Source organism: Megalops cyprinoides, chromosome 12 (genome assembly GCF_013368585.1).
Source record: "Megalops cyprinoides isolate fMegCyp1 chromosome 12, fMegCyp1.pri, whole genome shotgun sequence".
Taxonomy (NCBI): Eukaryota; Metazoa; Chordata; class Actinopteri; order Elopiformes; family Megalopidae; genus Megalops; species Megalops cyprinoides.
In genome coordinates, this window is record NC_050594.1 from 3,471,236 (window position 1) to 3,493,748 (window position 22,513).

General features: G+C 44.5%; 2 protein-coding genes across 2 annotated transcripts; both read left to right on the plus strand.

Annotated features, from left to right (window-relative positions):
• The first annotated feature begins 3,295 nt into the window (after window positions 1-3,295).
• On the plus strand, window positions 3,296-21,402 carry LOC118786824 (wiskott-Aldrich syndrome protein family member 1-like). Its single transcript, XM_036542159.1, has 9 exons — window positions 3,296-3,622; window positions 15,167-15,326; window positions 15,701-15,835; window positions 16,171-16,324; window positions 16,829-16,946; window positions 18,923-19,101; window positions 19,383-19,583; window positions 19,901-20,499; window positions 20,968-21,402. Exons 2-9 carry the CDS (start codon window positions 15,194-15,196, stop codon window positions 21,120-21,122), a joined length of 1,674 nt encoding a protein of 557 aa, XP_036398052.1. The 5' UTR covers window positions 3,296-3,622; window positions 15,167-15,193; the 3' UTR covers window positions 21,123-21,402.
• Window positions 6,921-7,340, plus strand: LOC118786695 (late histone H2B.L4-like). The gene has a single exon (XM_036541961.1). It carries the CDS (start codon window positions 6,921-6,923, stop codon window positions 7,338-7,340), a length of 420 nt encoding a protein of 139 aa, XP_036397854.1.
• Window positions 21,403-22,513: the final 1,111 nt, after the last annotated feature.

Here is a 22,513-nt window from a genome sequence, read left to right on the forward strand (position 1 = left end):
GGTTAATTTATATTTTATTTTCAGTCGAGCCTTTCCAAATACCAGCATATTGCACACTGATTAAAGAGAAGGAAGTTATGCATTGTGTGCCGTTTTAACACCGTAGGTACTGCACGGTCGAGTCAATCTATTTTGTTATGACAAGTGGCATTGCCGGGCAGGAGTTATATAACTCAATTATATAACTTATAACTACATCTGTACAATGCGAAATCGGTGTCTGCCTTTTGTAAAATGTAGAATACCCATGAACACTATTGAAACCCTATTTTTGCCAACTGCAGCATGTGCCTATATCAAGTGCCCATTACGTTTTATCCTTTTAATTTAACAATTCAACGATTTATACATTAATCTGGTAATGTAAAATTGACGTACCCGGCTACCACCTGCTTCTGTGTTTGAGCTGGCTCCTTCTGCAGATCCGTGAAATTTATGCCAAATTAAATTAGCCATGTAGCCAGTCAGCTACTATGCTCTGGATGGCAGCATCCACATAAACAGCTAAATAACGTCCCATGCGAATAACTGAAGGGTACGCTAGCTTCCAATTTATTTGCGACCAGACAACATAATTTCAGTGACGTTTATGGTAAGAAAATTCATGTAAGTAGCTCATTATGGGTTTTAAATGTGAGTCACGTAATGGAAATCCATGCACCTTGCTAAGAGACCAGTCCAGTGGCGTCGTATAGGTTCCATCATAAGCAGCCCCGAATATTTTCGACCTGGAAAAGGAGGTATTTAAGCTATAGCAAAACAACAGGCAGTGTAACAGAGCGGAAGTTGACTTGCAGCGTCTGAAGGTGTGATAATATTTATTTATTATAAAGGTAGATATAACCTCCCCAACCAACCGATGCCGATCTCCCTTCAAAAAAAGACAAGCCCCAGGCAAACTTGACTTAGCCCAGGATCTTTTCAGTAGCTAGAAATGTCCCTGAGTCAGTCTAACAGCAGAAGGCGTGTGTACATGCCGCTATTCGCCTAACCAGTCAAAATAAATGCTCGAGTTTTGCCAAATAGCAACAAAACCTGCAAATGTGGTTACGAAGTTATCTTGCATTTTGAGCCAAACGGTAAATTTCCGTCATGGTGAGGTATTCTGCGAAACAGGTTGAAAGTAAATTTACAGGCTGTAATGCGATAATACGTGCCTCGATTTCGGATAGATTGGGCTATTATTTATATATATATCTACTATCGTGAACAGCGACCCCATGATATTGTAAGGTTTTTATTTGACTATGGTTCACTGGGTCAAAATGCACCAATCAAGGTGTATGGCACATAAATATTGGGCTGTAGAGAGAGAAAAATAAAGCGCATTATTAAAATTCCCCTTTGAGCCTAAGTCCCCCATTGAGACCCCGAACTCTGGGGAAAATGCATTATCAGCAAAGGGAGACAGTGAGTAGAAGCACATGCTCCTGTCATTCCAATCAAGAAATAAATGAAGTTAGCCGCTCATTAGGTAGTTATTTGAACAGCTGTCATTCAAAGCATCTGATATATGTCTTTTGATGAAAAATTAGCAAAGAACGGAGACTTGCAAAACGTCAGTGTACTATAGCATAGGTTGGTGGATCATCTGTTGGAGATTTGTTACTCTCCAGAATTTCCAAGTGCTGACGAGCCCTGATAATTTCCTGTGAAGTATTCACGCCACACAGGCTCTCCCAAACAATAAAAAAAATAAAGTAAGCGTGGAAGAACTAACAACCTTGTGTTAAACCTTGTACTGAAAAATACCCCAACCATGGACTACGCTACAGAGGTGGGGTCAGCCAAATGTTTTTGCCTCACTGAATTCAATTCTCCCAGGGTAAAGTGCAACCCAGATACAAGTTTCTCTTGTGGTGCTCTCACGAGAGGCTTTAATTGTCTTTGAACTTGCTATTTGCCCCAGATGCAGGACAGTTTATGTAAATGTAATATCTGAATATTGTTATACTGCAGCGTAAATTCACACCTGCCAGTAGATGGCGTCTCCACTACGTTTAGCGAACAACATAAGGCACCATGCGCGGTACAGCCCATGCAAATAACTGGTACTCGCATGGATAACAAACTTACATTACGGAACGTAACCATAAAAGATTTTATGTTTTTACACACCTATTGCGGAGCAGTAGACTATATGTCTCACTCCAGAGACTGAAATAGCTTTATTAGCCAGAATGCTAATTCAGTCGATACACCAAATGAAAGTTAGTGATTGGACGGTCGATCTCAAGCCTTATCTTCCTTAACACTGTGTCACACTAAAATAGAACCCTTCCTCACTTAGCCGGGTACATGTCATACCTAAATGAGCACGTGAGGCAGCTTGGTGCGATTACCATTCCTACCACGATATGTTAAAATAATCGTTTCTTTGCTAAAAGTATTCGTCCACTTCTGCCGTTAGAGCTTGTACATATTTATCTTCCTGTAATTATACTGGAAGGGTTTCCAGAGTTCTGCAAAGATACTCTGAGCCACACATACCTAGCTGGAAAGCAACAGGCGTGCTTGAATAAAGTCCAGGACATTTTTTATAATCTGAGAATTATGGATAATGTAAATTATCGGAGGTTCAGTGACCTCTAGTGGTCACAAATCGGAAATGGCCCCTCTCCTTGTTCGTACATCATCTTTCATGTCAGTGTTGCTGTTTACGTCAAGATAATGTGTATGCACAGAGACTCTTTTCTTTTTTTTTTTTTTTTTTTTTTTACAAATTCTGCGTGCAGTGCCCAAATCTACACGGAGTCAATATGGTCTTGCTGTGTACAGGCAGCACCATATAAGTCTACTAGCTAGAACAGTCACACAGTCAGATTTTGATTTTTGAGTAATGCACCTATCCTCAGTCTACCTGTTATTGAAGTGCGTCACTTCTATCTGAAATTACCCAACAAAAGGACAAACTAACATGTTCGTAGAGGATGAGTGTGCCTGTCTGCTGGATGTCAACAATGTCGATGTATACGCAAATAATTCAGCTTGCACATTGCACTGCGTCTGCCTGGCGACAAAATGTAGGGAGGATTATGCAAACATAATATCAATTAAAGTTTTCAGAATTTCTGAAGGCTGGATCCTTTACGGCTTTGGAGAGCTACACAACACATAAAACTGTTTCCGCCTTCTTGTCTGGGATTGGACACCTCTGCATGAATGGGTGTGTTTTGCGCACACTGTCCATTCAGAGGGGGGCAATACGTTCTGCGTTTGTGGGGTTGTTCTTTTTTTTTTTTTTTTGCACGGTTTCTGGGGTTAGTAAACAAACGACCGCGGTGGGAATAGCTAGCCTACTATCATAGCAGGACCGCGAAAAGGAGGAGATCAACCTACTTTATACGTGCTACATCACTGTAACTTTGAAAAATCTGCATTAGCCTATTGATTCTCAGAAAACTTTATCAAATGGCCACAGACAAAATTGCAAGGGTGTGATTCAAGTGTGATGTGGAGTACTTTTTTTTAATCTTTTTTTTTGGAAAGTAGTTGTGTTTGTATTCATCCATCTGCCCAGGCGTGGTTTAACTGAGTTTCGAAGTTGAAACTGTAACTGGATATTTAAGCGGGGGAGCGGTGAGCCCGGGTTTATCGAGAGATGGAAAGAACATGAAAACAGGTAAACTCTTTCATTCGTACCGCTGCTGTTCCGTTGTTCTATTGTACATTACGAGATTAAACCACAGTTTCAGTCTTGTGCCATCTGATTTAGGGTGAGGTGCGCACCTTTATGCTGGAATCAGTATTGTAGGCTACGTAGCGATAACGATATTGTCCACAACACAGATGTGAATAAATGTGGAACCATGCGAAAATCTTTATTATTTCATATGTTTATGACTAAATTCTGTGCATTTGTAGCCTACTTGTATAAAAGTGCTCAGTTTTAAAAAAGTCTTTGTGAAACTGAAAATGCACGGTTATGTCTTGCACCTCATCAGAGCAAGGGGTAACAATTTATATTTTCTTTCGTAAATCTAGTCCATGTGTTTTTCATTTGCATTTCGCTAGCCAGCTGTAGGCTAACCTACAACAGGAGCACAACGGGATTCATCGAAATGACGCTAAATACTGGTTCATTGCGTTAAAAAAGTCACCTGGTTCTTCGTCAAATATTGTAGTAATTATTACTCATTGAAAGACACTCGTGTCGATGTACCAGCATAGATTATTTTTAGTACTGGACGGGTTTAATCAGTTATTAGTTATTCTAGGGCATTGCAACTACCAGTAGGACTGGTACACGAAGCCAAATAAGTCATGTCCCTGACTCATTTCTTGTTTGTTTCCTCTTTGACTGTTTTAATCAGGCAGTGGAGAAGTGGTTAAGTTTTCATTTCAGGGTTTGAGTCAAATGCGTTAATAAATACAACCGTGAAAGCCGTTTACCACCAAACAGCGCTGCACGTTATTCACCTGGAGAAATGGCACTATAGCTATCGTAAAACAGGTTTAGCGTTGTCATAATTACAGTGCTTGTCTTTAAAGCGTGTGGTAACGGACTACCAAACACCTTATGCACCAAATATTGCGTTTTTTGAATTCTGCCCGCACTCGATCTTAATGGATTATTCAACGCACCGGAGAGTCTAAAGGGACTTTTGAGATTTGAGACTAAAAGTATTTATACACAGGACTGCCGCGCAGCAGATACGGTAGTGTCCTTCTCCGTTCGCTCGGCTGAAGGTGATACTGAAATATCGTTTAGGTTCCATTACTTTGAATCTTCGTATGTGCAGGCATACACATGAAAATATAGGCTATTTAGTATTGAAATGAACGCTGAGTATTTGATAAAATACGCGATAAAACCTAGAGTCCATGATAGCTGCTGATGCGGTTTCTTTAGTAGATATGAGATTAGACTAGCCTTTGCAACTGAGCGATTTCTACATGCAATTGAAGTCGAAGGAAGGGACACTATAGGCTACTAATTCTAATAACGATTGTAATAAGTCAGCTATTCGTTTGAAGAAGAGGCGTTTAACATCTTAAACCTATTAATCTTAAACGTATAGGGCTACCGATGAGATGAGATTGCGCTGTGTAACTTCAGTCCGGACTTGTTTGTTCCTACTGTGTTTTTATATTTTGCGATAAGGAAACGATTTGAGCTGTTACTTTGCTTCAGGCATTTGTCCTGTCTTTCCCTTTCGACTTAGAATTAGGAATTTTTTTCAAATATAAAAAATGTGATTGTCTTTGTTGCCACTTTACCTCCCGCAGTTTACTATTAATCCAAGCGATGTGTTACACTACAGTCATAAGGTCACACTACACACCAAGGTGTTATATAACATTTAATGACACAGATTGTCGCAACATTTAGGCTATCTTGAAATAGGATGTATGTGACCTCATGGACGTGTAAGGGTCAGAAGAGATAATACATAACGGGTTCTTCTTTTTGTGTAATAATCAATGCTTGAAAATTTGTTTTCATACAGACTGAGATTAAGTTTCGTCATTCTTAATTGACAATTATGAGGTAATGTGTGGCGCTTGTATTTGCTTTTGGCATGTTTGTATTTTTCATGATAAAGGATTTTACTCTTTAAACGCACGCTGAAGTTGTGTTTTGCTTATCTGTACAGGTAAATAGCAAGCTATCATCCTCCTGAGCAAACGTGTCCATTCGATTGTGATTTCGTTTTTTGCCAAAAAAATTCATCTAACAGTAGGCCTACTCGAAAATTGCGATTTTTGCATTATTGCCCATATATATTATAGGCATGTTGTTGAGGTCATGTTCTTTCATTGAAGACCGAAAGAGGTATGCCTTGCAAAGTGAAAGGTCCCCAAAAAAGGTTCACAAAAAGGGCTCACCTGTGAAAGGAGTTAAAACAGCTTTCACCGGTTTCACCGATCATGAAAATGATCGTCAAAAAGGCTGGAGGAAGCGCAGGCAGCATAGGAAAGAAACTTAATGGTATTTATGTGTTGAAGCACATGCAGCCTGATACTGGTAAAGTATTTCCTTTAAAGCAGTGAGCATCATGAATCGTTTCGTCAGCTATATCTTTGATCGTATCGCTTGTCTCTTTACAACAAGCCCAATACTATAACTAATAGGCCTACAACAGTGTACAATAATAGAGGGAGATTTAAACTGGGGGCGCTCATTCACAGAACCCTTTGCTTCCTGGATAACTGGCCGAACACGCCATGTCTGAGGGCACAGAAACCGTCACCATATATACCAGCTCTAAGTGAAGTGCGTATCCAAATTCCAATAATTAAAGTTCTGTTAGAAGGCATCAGTTTGTCCTGATAAAGAAACTGGCCGTTTTGTTAGAGGTGTGAGTAATGTGGGTTTTTTCCTTGTTCTCATTTGATTCGTACTTGTTTTCGACAGAGAGCAAATGAAGGGATGCAATGAGCCATATCCGGCTCTTGAAGTAGTGGTTCGGAAATAAGAGTAATAACATCATGAATTAAGAGACAGTCGAGGCACTACGATGTTCTTGTGGATAGGATCTTGATGAATTTATTTTGGCCAAATACAATCTGAGATTCAGTTGGTCAATTCCGCTAGCTGGCTAACTGCCACTCTGTGGATTTTTGGAATAGCCATGGAAACTAAGAAGTGTTGTTCTCAAGGGCTAATTCGGCAGAAGATTAGGCTATGCGTTTTTTAATCATTTATTTACTAATAAATTTATTTTCTTGTGAAAGGACATGTGAGTCGCGCGATAAGCCTCTTTTGCTCTGAATAATCGTGTCGGTTGGAAAACCGTTGGGGAGCGCCTTAATTTTTAACCAATAGAATGTGAGAAAAGTCCAACAGCGTAGCACTTTCCAATCAGATCCGAGCTTACTGCGGGTGCAGACTGCACAATCTAATTTACATATAGCCCTGATATAGATTTAGTCATGTTCGTAATTATGTTAGTTGTGCGACTAGCGGTTCTTGAGCAATGCCAGCGAAAATGAAGGGCTCCCCCAAGAAAGGATCACCGAAGAAAATCTCGCCGAAAAAGGGCTCACCGGTGAAGAAAACTAGGAAAGTCATTCGGAAGATGGCTAAGAAGGGCGGCAAGGTGCGCAGGAGGCACAGGAAGGAGAGCTACGCCATCTACGTGTACAAGGTGCTGAAGCAGGTGCATCCGGACACCGGCATCTCCGCGAAGGCCATGAAAGTTATGAACTCCTTCGTCAACGACGTCTTCGAGCGCATCGCTGGGGAGGCGTCCCGCTTGACTCATTACAACAAGCACCACACCATCACTTCGAGGGAGATTCAGACCGCTGTGCGCCTCCTGCTGCCCGGAGAGCTGGCCAAACACGCCGTGTCTGAGGGCACCAAGGCCGTCACCAAGTACACCAGCTCTAAGTAAATTTAATGTTCCGATTTGATAAACCCAAAGGCTCTTTTAAGAGCCAACAATTTGTCCCCAGAAAGAAACGCCATTTTATTATACATAGAAGGGTTTTTGTTTTTCCCCTGCTCTAATTGGATAAGGGCGACTGATCGAGCGGGTCTTAGGTTGGTTCTAAGGAGAGTTCAGAGATGCACACTTCACAGCTAGACCAGAGCTGAGCTGTGCTAGTCAATGACTTTTATCAGAGAGGGAGTTGGTCACGTCTGCATTACATCCTTCTGATATTGCTTCCAATTGAATCCTGAGTCTTGAATAAATTATGTCAAATTGCCAATATATGGTTTTTTTTCCTTTGTAATTAGGAACATTTAAAAGGTTTAGTATCCTGCCTTCAATCATTGATATGTTTAAACCCATAAAATAGTTTTTATAGAGAAGAAAAGAGTCAGATGCCACTGTCTGCAGAGAGGTTTTAGGGGTCCCTCTCTCTCTGATACCATAATTGCAATAAAATCAACAATTGATGTTAAAATTAATAAAACTAACTTTAAATGGATTTAATTATTTGATAAGCCATGGCAACAAGTGTGGTATAGTTTTATTATACCTACCAACATTCAGATCTTAGTGATACTTTGGCATTATACAAAATAAAGTTTGCAAATACATGGAATATTTTTAAATAATGTGTCCTGTAAAAACTGCACTTCCAACAGAGGATATAAGCTCATCAGATGCATGTGAACTGCCATAATCTGTGTGACATTGGGAAAAGCATAGTATATTTTCCCCGATATTTAACTGGGGGGTGACAGTAAAGACCAGCCACCATCATGTCTCCCCCCTGGCTGAGAGCATCCTCTGAGTGACAGTTCCTTATTCTGGACCGGGACACCCTCAGAGCAGCTGACTCAGCCATTTCCTTGGTCTTTTGAGGGGAAATTTTGAGCAAAACTCAGTCTGGGATGCAGCCTTTGTTTCCAGGGTTGCTTCTTCTCATTGCAGCCAAAATGTGCTCTCATTATTCTCTAATGACTTCAGTCGTGTTTGTCAGGAACACCAGATAGCCTGAGGAGATGGCTACACGGCAGCCAGTTTTGAGCTGGAAAGAACTGTACTTTTTCAGAGTAATGTAAGTCCTCTATGCAAGCTTCATGGGCTGGTAGATCGGGGCACATGAACCTGAGCGGGACAGGAGCACACGTCAGTGGTGTCCACACTTCGTCCTAAAGGCTCACCATTCTCAGGTTTTAGGGAAGTAATTTAAAGCAGTTGACTGGCATCTGGATCAGCAGGTGATTCAAGTTGTTGTCCTGTTCCTCGAGGCTCCAATTATGCTCCACCTGAGTTGGAACAAGAACAAAAATTAGGTGGATGTAGAGTAGGGCAGGAGTAGAGTTGAACAGGATATCTCAGGTGAACCTGGGTAAGCTTAGCGTTATGAACCCAGGCCATTTTCCTTTTGGCTCTACATTGTGATCATGTGACATGGGTATAGCCTATGTAGGTGACAAGCAATCTGTTTGTAGGCTGAAGCCTGCCTATGGTATTTAACTGGGAGAAAAGTCTTTTAGTGGCATTAATGGAGAAGGCTAGGTGGAATTTTAAGTTAAAACCATATGTGATCTAGTCTCAAAATCTTATTAATATGTGATCAAATTATCAGTTGACAATATAAGGTGGGTGGAGGTAAAACTCACCCTCCCTGTGGCATGATTTAAAAACAAGTTCTGTGCTAAAATGACTTCAGTGTCTGTTAAATGTTGAATATAGCCTACACTTTTATATGACTAGATGAAAATTATGTTTTTTTTTCTATTTTTCCTTGTTTTTTTCCCTTTGTTTCTTTGTTTTTTTTTCACTGCATACCACCACCATGTTAACAATCCATTTCTGGTAGCGTTGCGTAATATTGGTGTTGGCATTCTGAGGAGGTATAGGCAACCCTGTGTTTTAGAGTTCATTGACCACAGTGATCTTACCATGAAACTAAACATCTCAGATATTTTCAGTGCTCCCTCCTCTCTGATCTGCATTTAGCATGTGACGTAAATGACATTTCTAACACGAGGCAACTCGAAGAATGTCCTCATGGCAGATTGCAGGCACAGCAAATGCTTTCTGCCACATCTGCGCAACCGTGCATACAGTGGAACCTTTGTCCCGGGCTTCACTGCAGACAACAACCATGCACAATGTAGCCTCTGTGCAGATGGTGACGGTTCTCTGATCAGGGCCCTGTGTGCCCCCAACAGGCATGGACTGGCTCAAGTTGTGGGCCAGTTTAACATTAGGTAAAAACACTTGGCTCTTTGATTGAATTCTTGTCCCTAGATGTTTCGGTTATTGAACCCTTGTAGGCGCTTGTTGGCAAAACTACTGGTTCTCACCCAGCCGCCGGGGGAAGGGCTGTTGCTGTACTTTAAAGCCAGGTCACCTTGCAAGCTTGGGAGGGCTGTGAGTAGGTGGCGTTGATTGGATGCTGATTGGCACTGAGGCAGTTGCTATTCGGCTTGATTATCAGGAGGTTGAACACACTGATTTTCCTTTTTTTAATAAGGGCATATTATTTTTGTATTGCTGTCCTCAGACACACTCTCCTCTGGCTCCGATGCCCAGTTTTACACATCTGGGCTGATCAGAGTCACGTGAAGACTGTGCAGGAAGAGAGGAGCTGCACGGCTGCGTCGGTCGTGTGTTTGTTTGCTCTGGATCTGTAGCAGACAGGCATATCAGCACCTTTCACCTGATTTCATGTTCCTATGGAAAATGTAAATGTTATCAGCAGCAGTGAGCCGTTGGCTCTGCTCAGAAGGAAGCGGCGTCTGGTGATGCCAGCGTCTCGGAGGCAGAGCGGAGATATGCATCCCGTTTTGCATGCGGCTTGCAAATTTGAAACGAGTTCAGCAGCCTGATTGTGGTAACCTTCCCTGTGGGCCTGTGTGTGAAGCAACAGATGAGTGCCAGTCGTTTTTTCATTTTCTCAGTCACCTCACTGATGACTGATACCGTGGAATTGTGCTCTAAGTGTAAAAACTGGATCCATTTTGTTTTCCAAGTCGCGTTATCCGAGACACTGATTACCATGCTGCGCGCTCTTATTTCCATGGCATCCTATGGTCAGAATGAGCAGCTGACAGAATTCCGGTGTAGGTCAGGTCGCTCGGCTTTCCCAGAATGCCGTGGGCCAGCCAGCCCTCATGCATGTGTAGACATGGTCTTAGAGGAGCCCTGATGCTCCCGGGAGCATGGCGGAAGCATGGCGGGAATCTGGCGGGAATCTGGCGGGAATCTGGCGGGATGGGGGGCAGAAAGTGTGGTGATGTGGCTGAGGTATTTTCCACTTTAACACAGATGGGAGGGCAGAGGTGGACGGACGTTCACGCGAACATGTGGGCTGGACGTGAGATTGATGTCTGATGGCTCGGGAGCATGCTCTTTTACAGGCAGCTGGAAGGAACGCTGGGGTTTTCCTCTGATGCCTGCTGGAAGAGACGCAGAACCTCATGTGATCTCGCAGTAAAAGCCTTGGCCTCTGAATAAAGCAATCGCTCCCCCTCGTTTTTTTCCACATTTTACTGAGACGAAGGGATTCTTTGCTTAACAGCCTGTCGATAAAATTCAGTCTTCATACCGGCTTCATAGGAATGAATGGCGTCAGGGTCCTTTGTGCAGTCGAGCTTTAGAAAACTTTTAACTGTTTTTTTTACAACAGTTGCCTGTTGTTTTCTCTGTGGTAATCTGCAAAAGGATGGAAACTAAAAGGTGGTTCTATGAGAAAAACCCCCAGCTAGTTCTTTGGTTGTATGTACCAGTCATTCATGAACTAGGGTCGATGACCTTGGTATACCCAACCAAATATTTACCTGGGGGTTAATTTACAAATTCTTATTGACCCTTTCAAGATAACTTGAAGACTTCAAAACCCATTTCGATGCACATAGTCAATGATTACTTCAAGATAGGATATTTATGTTACCTCTGAGAAGATCTTTTTGTGCTTTAAAAGGGATTTATCTTGACTATTTTGTCAATATAAGTGACCATCTATGATTTTTTAAAATCCGAGGACCCCTTAAAAAGCTTTTAGGATTTTTCAATGTAAAAATGTAACCATTTTTACATCAAGATAGAATTTGGATGGACCTACTACTGTAAGTATTTAACGTAGTCTGTAACGTAGACTAAGCAGTCTAAGTAATGTAGTCTATGTTAAACACGGACTGGTCTTGATATGCTTAACATTTTCAGTTTCAAATTCTTCTGTATGATTTTTTCATTATTTTTTTTCCAAGGAAACAGCCATTGTTATTTCTAAACTTGATAGGCTCGTGAAATTGCAACGGTAAGGCAAACCAGTGATCTTTTTTCCAGAGAACTGCTGCATGAAATATTATCCAGCTTGATTTAGGAAGTATGAGGAAGCTAACGTGTTGCAGGTGTTCCTGCAGATGTGATGGCGTTCTTTGCGTGAGGCAGGAACAGAACAGCAGAGAGGAGCTTTTGGAAGTATGACTGCGGCACACCGAGCCTATAGTGCCAGCCCCACACACACACACACACACACACACACACCCACACACACACGCATGCACACACACACACACATGCACACACACACGCACACACAACACACACACACACACACCCACACACACACACACCCACACACACACACACACACACACACAATACACACGCACACAACACACACACACACACACACACACACATATATACACACACACACATACACAACACCCCCCACCCTGCCAGTACCACCAATCACTGCGGTGCTGCCTCCCCTGCCGAAGTTGACTTTTGTCTCTGAGGGATTAGCTGTTGTTTGTAATCTGCTTGTTGATATGGAAACTGTGCTCAAGCAGCAGGTCCAGGCTTGTGACATAAAGGCTAAGGATGTGCGCTGTGCCTGTCCTGAACGGGTGTCCCTGAACAAGCAGGACGACTTTCAGAGAGTCCAGTAACAGGCAGGGCGACTTTCAGAGAGTCCAGTAACAGGCAGGACGACTTTCAGAGAGTCTAGTAACAGGCAGGACGACTTTCACTCAGAGTTACGGGGTTATGGATCTCAAGTGCACAGTGAAGAGGGAGCAAACAGAAGGTAAATATTAAATATTAAATTAAATCCCTTCTGAGTCAAAGCTGGCCCCCTTGTTTCCGTTCATATTGATCCACAGCTTGGTGGTTGCATGCACCAGACAGGTCGAACACGACACTGCGATCGCTGTCCTGTCCTGTTCAAACCCTGCCCTACTTTGTGGAAGATAAAGAGCACTAGGACTAAATTTGGCAACTCAATACACCATTGTAAGGGCTGGCAGCAGACCAATCAGATTGTTTTTAAGGCAAGATTGTATTGTTGCATGATTTGGTCACTGATGGTGGCTTTAATTCTGCTACAGATAATGTCCCAAACTAGAATATTTCTTTTTCAGGTTCTCTGACTTGAGACCAAAAGTTATGCTTGCAGTTGCATTTTGGGGAAGCCCCTCCTGGCTGTGTAAACAGCATTGACCGTGTGTCTTTAATGAGGGCCCGGGCTAGGACAACACTTGCGTTTATTGTCACCAAAGACACGTCCTTCCATGTAATAACAACTTAAGGCCCAGCCTCAGCCCTTAATGACAGCAGAGCTGGATTACAGTTTACACTCAGTTTACTCTCACACTCGCGGGGCTGGCGAGAGCCTGAGTCATGTGACTCAGCTGAGTCATGTGATGTGGCTGCCCATGGGAGCGCAGCCACGCCTTTTCACCAGCACAGGCAGCATAACCAACGGCAGCTGGGAGGGGCCCGTGGAGACACAGTCTTTCTGTTCCCTTCCTCTCTCAGTCTCTGCATCTCTCTGTCTCTTTCTCTGCATCTCTCTGTCTCTTTCTCTGTATCTCTCTGTCTCTTTCTCTGCATCTCTCTGTCTCTTTCTCTGTATCTCTTCAGTTCGGAATGATTTGCCGGTGTGATAAGGATGTACTGTACATGTTGCTTAAAATAAACAACAGCAACGGCAGCATTAATTAAATATGGCCTATTTAGTCTGTCAGTTTCGGCGGCCTCTGTGCCTCAGGCTTTGACAGTTGGCGATGTATTGTGCTTCTGTCTCGCTTTCTCTTGCCCTCTTTTGATCTCTACCTGTGCCTTTTGAAAAGTGGTGTCCTTCCACACAAGCTGGGCGTGTGCAGTTTCACTTGGAGCTGTAGGTGTTTTAAAGGGGAGGCTAAGGGAAAAAGTGCTGGGAAAAGGTGTTATGATGTAAATGTATGTATAGTTTAGGTATCTATTGTGCTCTCGTGTTTGCATTTCTCTCTCTCTCTCTCTCTCTCTCTCCTTTCTCCCTCCTCACACACATCTCCATTGTCTTTTTTATCACCTCTAATTCTCTGGCACATTCCTCCTGGCATCAGTCATGGCATGAATGGGTGAACGCCGTGGGAAGATACTCGCATGTGTTGAAGTACGTGTTTGGAAGGCAGCCATATTGGGTGTGGCCCGCAGTGACAACAGGTTTAGACACAATGAGCTGTGAATGTGTCCGGTCTGAGCCCGTTGATGCCGTGACTTGGGAAAGCTTTATAAAAGGTGTTATTCCTTCACCGGTGGAAACTCTGACCTAGAGAGAACGGTATCGGGTGACAACACCTCACACAATGTCTGTGCTTGTCACCCTGTGCCATTTTTGGCTCCACCCAGCTGAAAACCTGGAGCAGCGTGTGACTGAGAACAGATGCTTGTGTTCTGTCCCGTGAGGTGCGTGTGTCTGTGAGCTGGGCCAAGTCTGGACCAAACAGCTAGACTCCATTACAGCCACGGTTTTCAGAACACTTTGAGCCTCAGGTAGACCTCCTGCTCCCTGACGTCTAAAACTGCAGTAAAACCACTTACAGGAGGGGCACCAAACTCGTTATCATATTGTCTAAGACACGTAAAAATCTTGCTTTTGCAGCGCTGAAACAATTGGCAGTTTTACACTGTGGTCTCGATGTACAAAACTGGTTTAGATCGGGTGAGAGGTGAAACGGTGTGATGCTTCAGCAGTGTAACCTGGGCTGTCACTCTGAGAAAGCACAGTGCGAGCCCTTCGGACACACTCTGAGCAGCTCACAGGAGCCATCAGCTGTACTCATATTTCCACAGACACGTCAGGGCCCATCAGGAAGTGGGCCACTACGGGCCCCGAGGCTCCAGGGTGCTGTCCCAGCTTTGGATGGTATCATGTCACCTCACTCATTAAATTACCGGAAATAAATGCAGTGTTTCGAATTATGCGTTATAAGAAATATTATACACAGGGCTTTGAATGACATTTCTTTACAACACATGTAATGAGGTCCTTCTCAAGGGAGCCCCTGCCACACAGAGCAGATTATGCTTCTGAGCGCTGAAGACTCATTACTGCCACAAGGTCTGATCATCCAGCAAAGCGAGGTCATGAGAGATTGCGTGTCACGGACTGCTCAAAGTGTATTTAGAACTGTGGCTTTAATAATTAAGGTTACATTATAAAACCAACTTCCATGGTTAAGATGGTGATGGAGTTATGTAACATCATGTGTAAACAGACAGGCATATATGTGTATTGCTAGATGTTGAATACCTGTGGTGGATCTTAGGAGTGCTGTGTCTAAAATGTTCTGTTCCTCTCTCTGTCTCTTTCCATCTCTCTGTCTCTTTCTGTGTGCCCTTCCCTCTATCTCGCTGTCTCTGCCTGACTTATGGCACTCCTCTCTCTCTCTCTCTCTCTCTCTCCCTCATACACTCTCTTTCTCTCTCACACACACACTGTATGCCTCTCTCTCTCTCTCTCTCTCTCTCTCTCTCCCCAGGTGTGGTGGCCTTAGCGGCGGCCCAGAATGCCTTTGGTGAAGAGGAGCGTGGGCCCCAGGCACCTGTGCCACACGGCGCTGCCGGCGGGCGTGAGGAACGAGCTGGAATGCGTCTCCAACATGTCCCTGTCCAACGTCATCCGACAGCTCAGCAACCTCAGTGAGCACCAGCCCTCAACGTCTTTCTGCCCCTCTCACAGGTCACAGAAAGCTGGGATTAATGGCTACATGAGCTGGGACACAAACCAGTGGATCCCGCGGCTCTCGAGGCCTGGACCAAATCACAAGTTACCTTTTTCTAAAAAAATACACACATGAAAGTGTTTAATGGCAGTGTTCACTTGGGTTAGAGGATAATATTTGATTGTAGTGTTAACCTGGTTCAGGAGTAATATCTGATGCTAGTGTTCTCTCGGTTCGGGGATAACATTTGATGGTAGTGTTAACTTGTTTTAGGAATAATGTTTGATGGTGGTTTTCATTCGGATCAGGGATAATATTTGATGGTTTAAAGCTGCCTCTGGATCTCGGCAGGTGTGTATGCGGAGGAACTTTTTGGGGAGCTGTTTCAGGAGGCGCACTCCTTGGCATTACGGGTGAGCTCTCTGCAGGGGCGGATCGATCACCTGGTTATCAACATCACACACCTGGACCCCAGGGAGGAGGAGGGTGAGTGTCCCACAGAAACAGACCAGAAACCTCAGATTTAACCAACTGTTTTCTTGTCAAAAATTCAGTTTCATCTCAGCCTACCCCTGGCTGAGGCTGAGGTATGTCTCCGTCAGGTGTCATGATAATGTGCACATTGAAATAAATGATCAATTGTACCCTCTAATTCAGAGGACCTTTATAACATTTTTTCTCTCTTTGTCTGCTGTCTCCCTTGTTCTTTTTGTCTTCCCTTCTTTCTTACCCACTTTCTCTGTGTGCTCTATCTCTTTCTTGCCCTCTCTCTCTCCTTCACTCTCCCTCTGATTCCTCCTCTCTCTCTGTGAATCTCTCAGTATCCCTGCAGGATATCACCATGAGGAAGGCTTTCCACAGCTCCACCACACAGGACCAGCAGCTGTTCAACCGCTGGACGCTGCCTCTTCCTCTACAAGAGACCTTTGACCTGTGTGAACAGCCACCACCCCTCAATATCCTCTCCCCGTACAGGTCAGCTCAGACTCCACCCCTCAACATCTTCACACCCTACTGGTCAGCTCAGACTCCACCCCTCAACATCCTCACACCCTACTGGTCACCTCAGACTCCACCCCTTATTATCCTCATCTCCTGAAAAGAGAGATGTGTCAATTCTGAAAACCATTCAGAATTGACACTGTTAAGCTCAGCTGTTCAGCTGTATACATAAATCATACATTTGACCATAAATTCCATAAGTTTGGTTGATATGTGTTAACTGAATCCCATAATCACTTAATGTTGATACAATAGGAATGCAAAAGATTTTCACAATTTTTGATAATATGTAGTAACTGTTATCTGTGATTTAGATTTTTTATTTCTGTAGCACACACCTTTATCCAAGGTAGCACACAGGGTTTTGCATCATACAGGTGGAGATCTCAGTTTTATGGGTTTTCCCTGCTCAAGGTGAAAAAAGCACTTGATTGAATAAAACATTGCGCTGATAGTTTCTGTTGCCTAACACCCTAGGGATGATGGGAAGGAGGGACTGAAGTTCTACACAAACCCCTCCTACTTTTTCGACCTGTGGAGAGAGAAGATGCTGCAGGACATGGAGGACAAGAGGAAGGAGAAGAGGAAACAGAGGGTAAGGGGCAGGAAGTGAGGGTGGAAGGAGAGGAAGGGGAAACAGGAAGAGGAAGTGAGGGTGGAAGGAGAGGAAGGGGGAACAGGAAGAGGAAGTGAGGGTGGAAGGAGAGGAAGGGGAAACAGGAAGAGGAAGTGAGGGTGGAAGGAGAGGAAGGGGGAACAGGAAGAGGAGGTGAGGGTGGAAGGAGAGGAAGGGGAAACAGGAAGAGGAAGTGAGGGTGGAAGGAGAGGAAGGGGGAACAGGAAGAAGAAGTGAGGGTGGAAGGAGAGGAAGGGGGAACAGGAAGAAGAAGTGGGGGTGGAAGGAGAGGAAGGGGAAACAGGAAGAGGAAGTGGGGGTGGAAGGAGAGGAAGGGGTACAGGAAGAGGAAGTGGGGGTGGATGGCAGTGGGTAGAGGAGGTGATGGGGGGTACAGGAAGTAGGGTTTGGGGGGGTCAGGAAGGAGGGAGGCAGGGGAGGAAGTGGTGAGGAAGGGAGAGAAAAGCAGGCAGTGGCTGCAAACAGAGGAAGAGGAGGAAGAAGAGGAGTGGGAAGTGTGCAGTGCAGCCAGAGGGAAGCAGAGTCACCAGGAGGAGCCATGTGATCAATGGAATTCATTTGTATGTATGGATTTTAGGTGCAGTTTTATTTGTACACATCTACAGCAACACTGAGGACCCATTATATTAGTCCTCATCAAAAGGGGTTCAGTCTTTTCTTTTTCTTTCATTAATCTAAACACACCAAAGTTTTACTTTTTGCTGTGTAATGGCTTATCTCTTGTTTCTGACGGTTTCTTGCTCGATCTGGCTCTTGTCTTATTGGATAATGTTACAGTACTCAGGGTGGAAGTCATGGTGTGGCTGGGGGGGGGTGAGGGTTAAGCATTCGGTTGGTCCTGCAGCTCTGAAAGTGTGCTGGTTCCCAGTTTGTTTCACTGTAACATAAATTATTTCTTGTTTTTGTGACCACTTTCACCTTCTGTGTTTTTATGTGCGGTGCATGGGCCAGTATTGTTACAGTGAGTCAGCCCCAAGCTTCACATGGAGACCAAAATAAATAGAAAAGTTCAACCCTCCGCAGATGACAAATAAACCCTCCGAGGCACAGTCAAGAGCAAAACCAGTGCCAGACCTGTCATCTACAGATTCCAATACAACTGTCCTGCCTTTACCCTGTACACAAAAAAAACTTTGAGGGCCATTTTAAAATGAAAACAAAACACTGCATCGTTAAGCCTCCATTTTAGCACACAAACACAACACACACTATCGCTGACAGAACAGACAGTGGGTCTGTGAACTGCACCTCATAAGTTACTTTACGTAACTTCACCTCTTACGTAAACCGCACTCACTGCTATGGGCCTGGTCCTGCAACTGTCAATAATGAGTGCGGGTCCTGTTTCTGTGTGCAGCCCTCGGCTATCTCTGCCTCTGTCATCTTTAATCACATGGTTATCCCTGTGGAGCCCTGTCTACTTATGAACAGAAGGGAAAATCTTTCAGGGTGCATTCAGAGTGTGATTATCCTGAGACATCTTCTTCAGTGTAAAAAAAAAAACTTTTCTTATGAAGTGATACTGTGTGATACAAGTGATCAGATTTCAGATTTATTTTCTTTCCAAGAAGGAAATCTCGTTCGGCGACTCGCTGTGTGAGTCATGTACATACCGAAAAACTGATGCAGTCACGACGGCCATCACAGAGGTGGTTACATACATTACAAACCTGTGTACAGTACCGCAGAGGTCATTACACCGGATACATCATGGGGGAAAGCAGCTATCTGGATTGAGTGGAGACATTTCTAGTATTGTATTGTTTATAGGTTGTTTTGGTAAGTGGGATGGTTCATGAGTCTATTTCAGGCTATTTCAGAGTCTTCCTTAATACCAAGGTATCACTGTCAACAGAATATGCTTATGGCACTATTATTCATCTCTTAGATGTACATGCTAAAACCCTGGGGCCGTTGGCTCATTTGTGTTCCAGCTGAAACATGTTGACACCCCCCCAGAGCTGGAAAGGGTTCCTCGTGCCCCCCATGACAGGCGGAAAGAGTGGCAGAAGCAATCCCAGGGCCCCGAGCTGGCCTGGGGGGAGGACGACCCCCAGGGGGATCACAGACACAGAGACATGTCCAACTGCTCCATCACCCGCCCCGACTCCAGGTGCCCTGCTAGTGAGGGGAGAGCGAGGCTTCATGAACCTCAGAATGAGAGGGGCTACCTTGTGTGGTCAGGCTCAGACCGGCAAGAACCAGTCTAAACACTTCAGCTTTCAAAAAGGAACATTATGATTGGTCCACATTGATGTCACACACAAGATTAGTTATAGCACAAGATGGCTTCACCATAGATTTGAAGTTCATGAGGCCTCCTTTTCCTGGGGGGAGGTGGGATTTTCTGGTGTGTGAATGTATCATTAATCCGTCATTTTTCTGTGCCTGCAGACCATCTCGGCATATGGAGCATATAGAGGGTGGGCCGTTCTCCCTGGCTACCCCCCATTACGGCCAAATGGACACGCCCCACTATGGAGGCGATGACGGAATGTACACCCCACCCCCTGAGCCCCCGCCTGTGGTCCCTCCCCCTGCACCACCCACCTCCTCGCACACTGTCGGAGACGTCAGCACACCTGCTGCGCTTAGGTGGGTCTCCCCACACACGACACCTCTGGAAAAGATACCGCTCCTAACCAATGTGCAGAATCCTTACAGAACTGCAAAGCAGCTTGTGCACTTCTGCACCTGATGTGCATCACACTGCCTCAGGTGCATGCTGCATTCTCTGCTCTTCTGTTGTTTTGGCCCTTGCACTTAACACTGTGCATACTTGTGCCTGCTTCTCATGCGACTGTGCATGAGATACTTTATTTCTTAAGGGATGTTGACTGGTGACATGCCTCTGTGGTAAATGCTCCGTTGCTCAGCAGGTGAAATTAATGGTCGTGTGTCTGTCTCTCCAGCTCCAGGCACAGCAGCAGACATCCTCAGGATTCTGCTGGGATGTCTGTGTTCCTTAACCCAAATGCCCCTCCCCCACCCCCACTGCCCCCTCAGACACCCCCATTACCCTCCGCCCTCGCTGGCTCGACCATGCGGAGCACCGCCCCTCCCCACATACCCCTCCCTCCAGACCAGCCCCCTGCAGTCCTGCCCCCATCAACTCCCCTTCAGACTGGCCCAGGGGTCCTGCACCCCGCCCCTCTTCCTGTAGCCCCTCCCCTGCAGCCAGCAACCCCTGCCCATCTCCCACAGGCCTCAGAGAATGACCCACCCCCCTCCCAGACAGACGAGATGATCCCAGCCCCCTCTCCTCCCACTCTGCCCCTCCCAGGGGGCATCTCCGGTCCCTCTCCCATGCCCCTTCCCACAGGTCCGCCCACAGAACCCCCCTCAGCCCCACCCACAGACCCGCCCCCAGGCCTGCCTCCTGTGTCTTCTCTGTCATTAGGCCCCGCCTCCTCTCCACACATGCACACGGGACACGAAGTCAAGCTCCACCACTCCAGCCTGCCCGTCATCAGTGAGGCCAGGAGCGCTCTTCTAAAGGCAATACTCAAAGGTGAGCTGGGCCTGAGAATTCAGGTCTTTCACTCCCATGTAGCTCACTTCATTAGTTATAGCCTGTGACCTTAGCTTGCTAGAGTGTGGTCAAAGCTATCTCCTGTAGCTTGGAGCAGTGCATATCATTACGTTACAGTCATTTAGCAAATGCTCTTATTCAGAGCAACATACATAGGTTATAATGTTTACATGTTATCTATTTATACAGCTGGATATTTACTGAGCCAGTTCTGGGTTAGGTACCTTGCCCAAGGGTACAGCAGCAGTGTTCCAGTGTGGAATTGAACCAACAACCTTTCGGTTACGAGCCCTGCTCCTTACCACTATGCTACACTGCCACCACTATTGATGATATTTGTATAGTCATGACGAGGGCCTATTGGCTAACTGAAGCTCTTCCGAGCTGCAGAGACCCTCACTCCCCCTCTGTATGTGTATACAGCTGATTCCTCCCTCTCTCCCACAGGTATTCAGCTGCGCAAGGTGGAGGAGCAGCTCGACCAAGAGAACAAGCACAAGCGCGTGGGCAACGATGTGGCCACCATCCTGTCTCGGCGAATCGCTGTGGAGTACAGCGACTCAGAGGAGGGCTCGGAGTTCGACGAAGTGGACTGGCTGTAGAGGGCTGCATTCTGCCCTGCGTATTCCGCAGTTTGGAAACAACACCGCCAACTGATGTCTCTAAGTTGCCTTTAAGAGGAAAACTCCAAAAAGCAAACTCTTCTGCAATTCTTTTCAGTGCTGAATAGAAGATGGTGAAAATTGACTTGAAGTTTTCTATCGCCACCCGATGTTGACAAATGGTATTGAAGAGCGGTGGTTGAAGAGAGTGTGGTTTTTCTACTTTTCTTTGGTTTTTGGTGTTTTTTTTAGATGTGCAGTAATATCTAGAGTAAGCCAAATTGAGGATGAAGTTTTAGATTTTGGGAACCTGTTGTGTATTCATTTTTATTATACAAAATAAGGCTATAAAAGCCTAATATTTGCCTTGTGCACTCAAAATACTTGTCATTATTTTCTACAACCTTGCCTGATTATGTGTTTGTATCATACTCATATTTCAGTTTGTGGAGATATATATTGTGCTATGTTAGTTCCCCTGTGCTCTAAAGTAAATACTGTTTCATTTTGTTTCCTGAATTAATAAATTTGGATGGTACATTTAAAGTGAAACACTTTGAAAAGTATGCTGCGCATATTTTAAAATTTACAAAAGGTTGCCAGCAGAGACTCTCTCTTGTTTGGTACTTAGGGTGAAGAAACTGTGAATTTCATTGTTCCAGGACTTGAGGGGAAAGTGTTTTAAACTAATCTGGCCAATTTCTTGTGTGCTGATGTGGCATTGAACATTGGTCCATTGCCTGGAGCAACCCAGCAACCCACAAAAAACACAACCTATACAAAATACAATACAATACAATACAATATATTTAATTTTCGGTGTGGGTATAACTGGCAGTGTTACCAGTGATTTTTCCTTTGGGGAAATTGACAGAACTCTAGATTTATTCCCCAGATCAGGTGGAGTATGTAGGAAAAGGAAGATTTCTTCCTCTCTAAGGCTCTCAACACTGGAGAAATCCGTAGCCATGAAAGGCGGAAGCTGTTACAGAAAAGCTGCAGTTTACACGTCTTCTCTAACGTTAAAATTTAAATAAATAGCTCGTGTGTCACGTCACACTGATCAAAGTTACATAATGATTCACATTTTCAGCATGACAGCTGCAACATGCAACATTCATAAATCAACACTGCATCAATTTCATTTTGCCAATCAATGACGTAACTGATGTTTATTCAACAATTTAAAATTGATCGTTGACGGATATTGACGCAGTTGACTAAAATGAAACATTGATTCGATGTTTCCTTGCTGTCTGGGAGGTTTGTACATAGCAGCAACGAATTACATCCCCGTTCCCACGTGCCAGCCTTTCTGTCAAAAATGAGCACGTCTTCCTGTGTTTTCCTTACAATTTCATCAGTTTGGTAGGGCTGCAGAAAGTGCGGAT

Excerpts from the sequence above, each read along its gene's own strand:
- LOC118786695 (XM_036541961.1), top strand. The coding sequence starts at position 6,921 with ATGCCAGCGAAAATGAAGGGCTCCCCCAAGAAAGGATCACCGAAGAAA.
- LOC118786824 (XM_036542159.1), top strand. The coding sequence starts at position 15,194 with ATGCCTTTGGTGAAGAGGAGCGTGGGCCCCAGGCACCTGTGCCACACG. Across the intron at positions 16,325-16,828 it reads AATATCCTCTCCCCGTACAG|GGATGATGGGAAGGAGGGAC; the intron begins GTCAGCTCAGAC and ends CTAACACCCTAG. Across the intron at positions 19,584-19,900 it reads AGCACACCTGCTGCGCTTAG|CTCCAGGCACAGCAGCAGAC; the intron begins GTGGGTCTCCCC and ends CTGTCTCTCCAG.